Source organism: Cajanus cajan, chromosome 7 (genome assembly GCF_000230855.2).
Source record: "Cajanus cajan strain Asha chromosome 7, NIPB_CcT2T_4, whole genome shotgun sequence".
NCBI lineage: Eukaryota > Viridiplantae > Streptophyta > Magnoliopsida > Fabales > Fabaceae > Cajanus > Cajanus cajan.
The window spans coordinates 55,629,551-55,641,239 of record NC_138523.1 but is presented as its reverse complement, the minus strand read 5'-3'; the positions used below and the strand labels follow the sequence as shown (position 1 = coordinate 55,641,239).

General features: G+C 38.0%; 1 protein-coding gene and 1 non-coding gene across 2 annotated transcripts; both read left to right on the top strand.

Moving 5' to 3' along the window:
• Positions 1-813: 813 nt before the first annotated feature.
• Positions 814-893, top strand: TRNAL-UAG (transfer RNA leucine (anticodon UAG)). Its single transcript has one exon. It is a non-coding gene; the product is annotated as a tRNA-Leu (tRNA).
• A 7,182-nt stretch (positions 894-8,075) lies between these two features.
• On the top strand, positions 8,076-9,401 carry LOC109795024 (thiamine thiazole synthase 2, chloroplastic). Its single transcript, XM_020354432.3, has 2 exons — positions 8,076-9,008; positions 9,132-9,401. Exons 1-2 carry the CDS (start codon positions 8,133-8,135, stop codon positions 9,294-9,296), a joined length of 1,041 nt encoding a protein of 346 aa, XP_020210021.1. The 5' UTR covers positions 8,076-8,132; the 3' UTR covers positions 9,297-9,401.
• The last annotated feature ends 2,288 nt before the right edge of the window (positions 9,402-11,689 follow it).

Sequence of the window (11,689 nt, the reverse complement as noted above, 5' to 3'; positions counted from 1 at the left end):
TCTAATTTGATTTTTTATTTATTATAATTATTTGTATTAATTTTAATATTTCAAAACAAATATCAACAAATAAAATTAATGTTGTGCTATAATATAAGTTGTTTATCATAAATATAAAATATAATTTAAATATTTTAAAAAAATATATTTATATAATATTTAAATACAATATATAAAATTCAATAATAATATTTATTGAAATATATCTAATTTATTATAAATTTTAATTATATATAATAAATATTTAACTTCTATATTACAAATACTTAAAATACTGATCATATCATAATTTGATTATAGGTCAATCTTAGTTTTTTAAATTTAGTTCAACGTACTAATAAAAGTGAAGGGTATTAACTTGTTTTGACCGGTTATTATGATGCAGCTATAAGTTAATTGTAGAGTTTAATTTTAAAATTTTAAACTACCTGTTTTGAGAACAAATTTAAAATCATAATTCAAAACTTTTTAACCGATAGTTTTTTATGTGATTACTATTTTAACAAGTATATACTAATCAATAATAACCTTTAATTATATTATTAAGAGGGGTGGGAACGGGGCGGGTATATCCCGCCCCTGTCCCCGCCCCCGATTTTATCAATCAGGGAAAATCCGAACCCGAACCCGATAAATACGAGTTTTTCTCATCCAAATCGGGGCGGATTCGGACAGGTACTCACGGGAGCGGGTTAGATTGTCATGTCTAGTCTCCGGCTTATCAGTGAGCGATAATGACATCTTTGAATATGGATCAATGCATGATTCATTACTCTACAAGTACTTTTAAACAACGCCTTAGAACATATAAAAGACAGTTTGGCCGAGTGGTCTAAGGCGCCAGATTTAGGCTCTGGTCCGAAAGGGCGTGGGTTCAAATCCCACAGCTGTCATATTTTTATTTTTATTTTCCGATTCAAAACGCTGTGTTTCGCATTGTCTCTGTGGCCCTGAGTTTTTTCTTCTTCTTGTTGTTCTATTAGTATACTAGCAATTTCATAAATCTGGATCGATTCAAAACTTCTTATTTTATTATTTTTCCAATTCAGAACGCTATGTTTCGCATTGTCTCTGTGGCCCTGAGTGTTCTTTTTCTTCTTGTTCTATTACTATAAACTAGCAATTTCATAAAATCGGGATCGATTCAAAACTTGATTATCGCGTGTGAGTTTGATATACAGGTTTTGATTTCATTAATTGCTGTCGTACGGTACTACAAAATGTCTCAATTCATGAATAAATTGACATTTTTTAGTAGAGACATTTGTGTTTAATTTTTACTCTAATGAAAGAGTGTTATAATACAAATAAGATTTTACATTATTAAAATAAAAAATTATAAAATTTACATATTTTATTAATTTAGATATTTTTTTTTGGATAGTGTCTAAAAACAAAATCACGAGAATGTAAACTAAAATACATAATATATATTACATTCTGAAATTGTGTATAAATATCCTAATAAAAATAACAAAATATATCCATATATATGATATCCCAGTATAACCAACATACTTATATTAGATACAAGAAAAAATATATATTATTCTAACGTAATGTCCTTAAAATCGCAAATTTCCTTAAGAATGTTGTAAGAAACATGAAAAGAGATCCACTTGTAACAAGTTGACGAGCGAAGAAATCCTTTCCAATTAAAAAAAAAAAAATGGAGAGTGCAAACAGTAGAGTTTAAAAATCTCACCATTGATATATATAATTTTAATGCTTTATGTGTTAAATTTATTAAATATTAAAATGAAATGAGGATCGATATTTTATGTAGCTTTGAAAGAACTACAGGGAATCTTTTCCCGAACAAAAAGGCCAAGCGAGCAGTATTTGTAGAAAATATCGAAGCCTATGCGGCAGGCAGGGAATTCCATGAGCGGGAGGAGGGAACACTCATGGAATTAACAGGCAAGATTAATTAATATATACCATACGTTCTTACCGGAAATTTATCGTAGAGACGGTCTTCCGAGCAAGATTGGTGAGTCTCCTTCGCGGGTACGCTGGTGCTCCAAGATGGGGTAGTACCTGTAAAAGAGACTCCGATGCTAAAGTTAGTGTTTGTGGGAGTATGAATCTCGTATAAGTAATGCACGTACCTTAGTGTGAATTAGGGTTACTTTGGGCCTTGGGCCTGAGATAAGATATGATAAGATCTTGAGATAAGATATGATAAGATCTTGAGATAAGATATGATAAGACCTTGAGATAAGATATGATAAGACTTTGAGATAAGATATGATAAGATTAGATAAGGGATCTTGTCTGGAGCGAGATCCCTTGAGATCAGTTATGATCTACTTAAATGCCGAGCTGACGTCGCGTAGCACGTGCTCGAGATCATCTTGCGTTGTGATGTCGAGCTTGGAGCTCGGCTTCACAGCACGGACAGTACACTAGCCCCCCGAGCTCCGAAGACCATAGGTCGAGGAGTTAAGACCGAGCTCGCTGGAGGGGAGTGACCTTTCGCGCATGCTTGCCTGTCAAGATGCCTTGTGTTGCAACTGTCGCCTCGTTCTCGAGAACGTGTAGGCGGCATGGTAACAAGATTGTATTTTTATCTGTTTCATGACGTGTCCTCTTTGGGCCGATGTGGTATTCCGATGTCCATGTTTCATGGCCGAGCTGAGGAACTCGGCAATGATGGGTTTACTGCTTGGTCAGGCTGGTAAACCTTTGGTTGAGTCAATGGATTGGTGAGGGACAAGTCGGCAACTTGGCTGGCCAGTACACTTGCCCCCCAAGCACCGAGTGATGTAAGAGTGAAGGGGCTTCTGAGGAGCTCCCAAATTTGTTGTTTGAAGGTTCGAGCTCGACCTTGTTAAGTAGATGTCGTCTCAAGGTTCGGACTCGACCTTGGCATATCAAGGTTCGAACTCGACCTTGGTTAAGAAAATGTGATCTCGAGGTTCGGACTCGACCTCGGCATAACAAGGTTTGAACTCGACCTTGGTTAATAAAATGTGATCTCAAGGTTCGGACTCGACCTTGGCATATCAAGGTTCGAACTCGACCTTGGTTAAGAAAATGTGATCTCGAGGTTCAGACTCGACCTCGGCATAACAAGGTTCGAACTCGACCTTGGTTAAGAAAATGTGATCTTGAGGTTCGGATTCGACCTCGGATGGCAGTATTGAGCTTCGTATTCGACCTCAAACCAAAGTTGGATGTACTTTTAACGAGGTTCGAATTTGACCTCGGAATTTAGAGTGGAATGTATTTCATCAAGGTTCGGATTCGACCTCGGATGAGAGTATTGAGGTTTGTATTCGACCTCAATTAAGGTTAGATGAACTTTAACGAGGTTCGAATTCAACCTCGGATGAGAGTATTGGGGTTCGTATTCGACCTAAAGTTAGATGAACTTTAATGAGGTTCGAATTCGACCTCGGATAAGAGTATTGAGGTTCGTATTCGACCTAAAACCAAAGTTGGATGAACTTTTAACGAGGTTCGGATTCGACCTCGGATGAGAGTATTGAGGTTTGTATTCGACCTCAAACTAAAGTTGGATGAGCTTTTAACGAGGTTCGGATTCGACCTCGGATGAGAGTATTGAGGTTCGTATTCGATCTCAAACTAAAGTTGGATGAGCTTTTAACGAGGTTCGGATTCGACCTCGGATGAGAGTATTGAGGTTCGTATTCGACCTCAAACTAAAGTTGGATAAACTTTTAACAAGGTTCGGATTCGACCTCGGATGAGAGTATTGAGGTTTGTATTCGACCTTAATTAAGGTTAGATGAACTTTAACGAGGTTCGGATTCAACCTCGGATGAAAGTATTGAGGTTCGTATTCGACCTCAAACTAAAGTTGGATGAACTTTTAACGAGGTTTGGATTCGACCTCGGATGAGAGTATTGAGGTTCGTATCCGACCTCAACTTTGAGTGAAACGATTGAACTAAGATTCGAATTCGACCTTAGGTTAGAGTATCGAGGTTCGTGTTCGACCTCAAATTCGACTGAAACGATTGAACTAAGGTTCGAATTCGACCTTAGGTGAAAGTGTCGAGGTTCGTGTCCGACCTCAAATTCGAGTGAAACGATTGAACTAAAGTTCGAATTCGACCTTAGGTGAAAGTGTCGAGGTTCGTGTCCGACCTCAACTTTGAGTGAAACGATTGAACTAAGGTTCGAATTCGACCCTAGGTGAGAGTATCGAGGTTCGTGTTCGACCTCAAATTCGAGTGAAACGATTGAACTAAGGTTCGAATTCGACCTTAGGTGAAAGTGTCGAGGTTCGTGTCCGACCTCAAATTCGAGTGAAACGATTGAACTAAGGTTCAAATTCGACCTTATGTGAAAGTATTGAGGTTCGTATCCGACCTCAAATTCGAATGAAACGATTGAACTAAAGTTCGAATTCGACCTTAGGTGAAAGTGTCGAGGTTTGTGTCCGACCTCAACTTTGAGTGAAATGATTGAACTAAGGTTCGAATTCGACCATAGGTGAGAGTATCGAGGATCGTATCCGACCTCAAATTTGAGTGAAACGATTGAACTAAGGTTCGAATTCGACCTTAGGTGAAAGTATTGAGGTTCGTATCCGACCTCAACTTTGAGTGAAACGATTGAACTAAGGTTCAAATTCGACCTTAGGTGAAAGTATTGAGGTTCGTATCCGACCTCAAATTCGAATGAAACGATTGAACTAAGGTTCGAACTTGAACCTTGGTTAAGAAAATATAGTCTCAAGGTTCGGACTCGACCTTGGCATAATAAGGTTCGAACTCGACCTTGGAATTTTAACGAGGTTCGGACTCGACCTCGGGTAAGAATATTTATGGTTCGTGCTCGACCTTATAATTTCAACGAGGTTCAGACTCGACCTCGAATAAGAGTATTTAAGGTTCGTGCTCGACCTTACAATTTCAACGAGGTTCGGACTCGACCTCGGATAAGAGTATTTAAGGTTCGTGCTCGACCTTCGATTTCAACGAGGTTCGGACTCGACCTCGGATAAGAGTATTTAAGGTTCGTGCTCGACCTTACAATTTCAACGAGGTTCGGACTCGACCTTGGATAAGAGTATTTAAGGTTCGTGCTCGACCTTATAATTTCAACGAGGTTCGGACTCGACCTCGGATAAGAGTATTTAAGGTTCGTGCTTGACCTTACAATTTCAACGAGGTTCGAACTCGACCTCAGATAAGAGTATTTAAGGTTCGTGCTCGACCTTATAATTTCAACGAGATTCGGACTCGACCTCGGATAAGAGTATTTAAGGTTCGTGCTCGACCTTTCAATTTCAACGAGGTTCGGACTCGACCTCGGATAAGAGTATTTAAGGTTCGTGCTCGACCTTACAATTTCAACGAGGTTCAGACTCGACCTCGGATAAGAGTATTTAAGGTTCGTGCTCGACCTTACAATTTCAACGAGGTTCGGACTCGACCTCGGATAAGAGTATTTAAGGTTCGTGCTCGACCTTACAATTTCAACGAGGTTCGGACTCGACCTCGGATAAGAGTATTTAAGGTTCGTGCTCGACCTTATAATTTCAACGAGGTTCGGACTCGACCTCGGATAAGAGTATTTAAGGTTCGTGCTCGACCTTACAATTTCAACGAGGTTCGGACTCGACCTCGGATAAGAGTATTTAAGGTTCGTGCTCGACCTTACAATTTCAACGAGGTTCGGACTCGACCTCGGATAAGAGTATTTAAGGTTCGTGCTCGACCTTACAATTTCAACGAGGTTCGGACTCGACCTCAGATAAGAGTATTTAAGGTTCGTGCTCGACCTTACAATTTCAACGAGGTTCGGACTCGACCTCGGATAAGAGTATTTAAGGTTCGTGCTCGACCTTATAATTTTAACGAGGTTCGTATTCGACCTCGGCAAGTCGTCATGGTTAATGTGCCAATCTCAAAAATGTGTGGGAGTGGAGTTGCTTTATTGATTTATTTCTGAGGTGTGCCTCGTTAAAACCTTCCTTGGTCAAAAACTCTTTTCTTTAGTGGGAAAAAAAGGCTGAGGAGGAAAAAGACTATATCACCTGAATTTACAAGTTAAGAGAAGTAAAATTTGAGGTGGGTGGAATTCCAGGTTCCAAATTTTCCTTTGTAGGGGTCTATTCTTGCCTCCCTCACCCCACTAAACAAGGTCGCCAACTTTAGATGTTTGTGGCCTGACCTTGGTCTTGCTTTCCTTATGGTTTGTCGCGAACCTGGTTACGAAAAGCAGAGTGCTCTTCCATTTGAATGTATCCTGCAGCTCGGGCACGAAGTTCGTCCATATCAAGAGGAGATCGTCGACACAGGCTGTCCACGAAAGGTCCAGGCTTGAGCGCCTTGAGCATGGCGTGTAGGGCGACCTCGGGGTTCAAGTTTCGAATCTTGACCGAGATATTGCTAAAGCGTTCCATGAACGCCCTCAGTGATTCGTCATCGCTCTGTCTGAGGCTGGCCAGAGCAGCTGACGTTATGTGATGAGGCCGAATTGTCGCATACTGCGCTGTGAACCATCTGACCAGGGTGCCGAAGCTGTCAATTGACTCGGCGGGTAGCTGGGTATACCAATTGAGTGCAGCCCCCTTGAGCGAGGTTGGAAAAACCCTGGGTGGTGTATAGATCGATATGCTCGTCCGAGTCGGTTGTGCCGTCGTAGCGGTCGAGGTGGAAAGGCTTCCACCCAAAGGGGAGAGGTGTCTCCATGATACCGTCCACGAAAGGATGGCGGCGGAAGGTCGTCTGATTCCCCGTGCCGTGGGCGGGGGCTTTGCTGACGTCGTGCGTCGACCTGTTCGTCGGCGCGTGAGACCGATGTGTGGGAGGCTTGGGAGTCGGTGCCCTAGCCACTGTTGGCGGTTGTGAAACTGAGTGCCTTTCGTCCTTATTCAGGTTACTCTGCGAAGGGGGTTGATCTGTGGGACGCCGAGGGAGTTGGGTGCGAATGCGCTCGTTCTTGGCGCGTAGTGTCGCTAGGTCGGCTTCATTAGCGGTACGCATTGCCGCTAGATCAGTTTCGTGCTTGGCACGCATGCTTTGTAGGTCGGCGGCATGTTGTTTCCGCATCTGTTCGACCTGGTCGATCAGCCTCCTCAATGTTGCTGCATCACTATCCATGGTAGTTGAGCGATCTAGGTCGTCTGTTGCGCGTCTGTTATGGCTTCTAGTGAAAACCATAAGAATGGCCGATAAGAGCTGGTCTTGATCGGCCCCACGGTGGGCGCCAAATGTTCTTACCGGAAATTTGTCGTAGAGACGGTCTTCCGAGCAAGATTGGTGAGCCTCCTTCGCGGGTACGCTGGTGCTCCAAGATGGGGGTGGTACCTGCAAAAGAGACTCTGATGTCAAAGTTAGTGTTTGTGGGAGTATGAATCTCGTATAAGTAATACACGTACCTTAGTGTGAATTAGGGTTGCTTTGGGTCTTGGGCCTGAGATAAAATATGATAAGATCTTGAGATAAGATATGATAAGATCTTGAGATAAGATATGATAAGACCTTGAGATAAGATATGATAAGATTAGATAAGGGATCTCGTCTGGAGCGAGATCCCTTGAGATCAGTTATGATCTACTTAAATACCGAGCTGACGTCGCGTAGCGCGTGCTCGAGGTCATCTTGCGTTGTGATGTCAAGCTCGGAACTCGGCTTCAGAGCACGGATAGTACACCATATATGTTTCATATAAAGTATTATTATACTATGCTTTCAGTACAGTACAATTCAAGAAGCGTAATACAGTAGAATATTTCAATCAAATTAACAAATAATTAATAATTAAGTAAAATGGTTTTTTTGGCATGAAAATAAATTTTGATACACACTACATAAGTGTTAAAAAATGTCTGGCTATTTGATGAACGAAAGGCAAAGTAATGAAGTTGCTTGGTTATCGTTATCATAAATAAATAAAGCAATGATTTGGATATGAAAAACATATGAGTGAGGAGAGTAGTCACTTCAGAGTTCAGAGGAAAATATCCGAAATGGAAGCCCTCGAGAGCCGTTCAAATTCTATCTCCAACCGCAAAAAGCATAGAGTTTGTAGATTTTTCAGTAAGATATTTCCCTCCCATCACTCCCTTTCTCGCTTATAAAACCTACAACACTACACTGACAAATATCAAGTCCTAACATATATCACTACTTCCCTTTCTCTCTCCAACAATGGCAGCCATGGCAACCACAACCCTCAAGCTCTCATTCTTCCAGGGAAGGCCCATGACTCCGCGCGTCGCAGCCACCAAACCCATGGCCAGCACCTTCCCACAGGCAACAATATCCATGTCCCTAACACAACCCTCCTACGACCTGCAATCCTTCAACTTCCAACCCATCAAGGAGTCCATCGTCTCCCGCGAAATGACGCGCCGCTACATGACGGACATGATAACCTACGCCGACACGGACGTGGTGATCGTGGGGGCGGGCTCCGCCGGCCTCTCCTGCGCCTACGAGCTGAGCAAGAACCCGGCCGTCCGCGTGGCCATAATCGAGCAGTCGGTGAGCCCCGGCGGCGGCGCCTGGCTGGGCGGGCAGCTCTTCTCCGCCATGGTGGTGCGGAAGCCGGCGCACCTCTTCCTGGACGAGCTGGGCGTGGCCTACGACGAGCAAGAGGACTACGTGGTGATCAAGCACGCGGCGCTCTTCACCTCCACCATCATGAGCAGGGTCCTGGCCAGGCCCAACGTGAAGCTCTTCAACGCCGTGGCGGCGGAGGACTTGATCGTGAAGGAGGGGAGGGTCGCCGGAGTGGTCACGAACTGGGCCCTGGTGTCCTTGAACCACGACACCCAGTCCTGCATGGACCCCAACGTCATGGAGGCTAAGGTTGTGGTAAGCTCTTGCGGACACGACGGGCCTTTTGGCGCCACCGGGGTTAAGAGGCTCAAGAGTATTGGCATGATTGATAGCGTTCCCGGAATGAAGGCCCTCGATATGAACACTGCTGAGGACGCTATTGTCAGACTCACTAGAGAGATTGTGCCCGGCATGATTGTCACCGGCATGGAGGTTGCAGAAATTGATGGTGCCCCTAGGATGGTATATATAATTAATATAACTATTTCATTCTTATTCTTATTCTTAAATTAAGTGCTGTATGTTTGTGTTTGGTTATAATGTTATATGGATCGGTGTTGATGATTTTGTGGGTGATTTCTGCAGGGACCCACGTTTGGGGCGATGATGATATCGGGGCAGAAGGCGGCTCATTTGGCGTTGAAGGCGTTGGGGAGGAACAATGCCATTGATGGCACGTGTGGAGCTGCAAGGGAAGAACCAGAGCTTATTTTCGCCTCTGCGGATACTGAGGAAATTGTCGACGCTTGAACGTTACTACTATTAGATATATAGCTTTTCTTTTCTCTGTTTTGCCTTGGCTATTATGATTTGAATTTTGGAATGAATAAACAAAACAAACATGTGAATGATGAAGTGATCAAGAGACAACACCTGTTGTTAAATCTTTGTGTTTACAGGAACAAATGGAACAGGTGCCACCTATTAATATTAGAGGAAATAAGTTATCAAGGATATGATTATAATTAATTTGATTTAGGAGATACTTTTATTAGTCTTTAACTTTCCAAGGTGTAAAAAAGCTCTCCACTAGAAAATACTTCAATGAAAAATATATACCAATGGCAAGTGAATTTAACACGAAATCAAGCTATCTAGACAAATAGGGCAAAAATTTTAAAATAAGCTAATTAAGATTAAAAGTTAATTTATATTACAAATAAGAATTTTGTTTTGTTACAACTAACATGTTTATGAGAAAAGATGGATTTATATTTCTATAAAACGTAAATATTTTGCACTAATTCTATTATTAAAAAATATATTTTTAAGAGATATATTAAAAAAGAATTTAAAATAAATAATTTTGATTAGATAAAAAGTAGAATCATATTTAAAATATAAATATGGTTAAATTGTACTTTTTGCTATTTATATATTTTTTATTTTTTAGTTCATTATTTTAAAATATAAAGATATTTAATTTTTTATTTTTAAAATACAAAATTTTGGTTCTATCATCAATTTAACATATCTATTAATCATTGAGTATTAACTTGCTCATACTTAAATAAAGACATATAAATAATTAGTTGGAGATTAAAAAAAACTAAAAAAATATATATAAGTAAGATATTTTATAAATAAATATATGTTTGTATGTTATTTTTTAATTTTTAATTCTACGTGTTGCATAATTAAATTTTATAGCCACACTTGATGAACATAAATTAATCTTTGGTTGTTAATTTTAGGACATTGTATAAATCATGTCCATGAATAGAAAAAATGGTGACAAATTATTGAACAACATCAAAATTTAACTTTAAATGAATATCAAATTGAGGAAAGATTAAAATTTTATATTTTTAAAATTAAAAGACATTTAATTTTCTATTTTTAAAATATATAATATTGATTTTATCATCAATTTAACATCTATTAATCAATGAGTATTAACATTTACTCATATTTTAAAAGATGTGAGTCGTGTGATATTTAATAGCATAATATTTAAAAATTAAAAAAAAAAACTAAAGAAACATATAAGTAAGATATTTTATAAATAAAATTTTTTTGTATGTTATTTTTAACTTTTAGTTTTACATTTTACATCATTAAATATTATGTTGATTAGTAGAAGTCACTTGTGAGTGCATATTAATCTTTAGTAGTCAACTTAACATTAAACTAATAAAAGATTAAAATTATATATTTTTAGAATTAAAAATCTAAATATTTCAAATAAAATAGAGAGATTAAAATTGCATATAACTAAAAATATAATAACTAAAAAATTAACTTAATCTATAAATATTAATATATTTTTAAATTTTATATCTAAAAGATTTTTTTAATAAAATTATACAATAAACCTTGAATTCATTTTTTTTATTACGCCGAGCATTTTGCAACCCATTGAATCATAAACTAGTCTTGGTGGCATGGAGAAATCAAACAGAAAATTTTACATTAAATTATTTTCACGGTGTGTAAATGTAAAATGTTTCACCTTTAATTCTTTTATGTATTAAAAATTATGTTATATAAAATTTTAATTACTAAATAAATTTGATGTACTTTTTTATCTTTTGTATCTATGAAAAGTGATTAGTACATTTTCTTTTATATATATGGTATAAAAAAAAGTGACTAGTATACTTTCTTGTATACGGTATCACACAATCGGTACAATATTTTTTTAAAATATGTTTTTAATTTTTAAATTTTAACATAAATATATTTTTAATTACCAAAATTTAAAATTAGTTTTTTTAGTTCTTGTAATTCTTTTGAAAAATATTTTAGTCTTTATACTCAAATTTTATTAAAAAATATGTCAAATATTGTTACATAAATTTTTTCTATTAATATACATGTTAATGAAAACATCACATTAAATCCAACTGATACTACATGTATATTTCAATATGTTATTTTTAGATATGTTATTAGTAACATGAAGGATTAAAATAAATTTTTAAAAATTAGAGAAACTAAAAAAAAAATTAATTTACCTTAAATTTAAGAAATTAAAAATATATTTAATTTTTTCATATAATAGAGAATAATATCTCATTCAAATGAAAAATTATAAAGACATCCAAATGAAGAATTATTAATGTCGTGAAAATAGATCTAAGTCATTTTTTTTTTGTGTCTTTGTTGACAAGTGGTGAATTTTATTTATGAGCGAAAAAAAT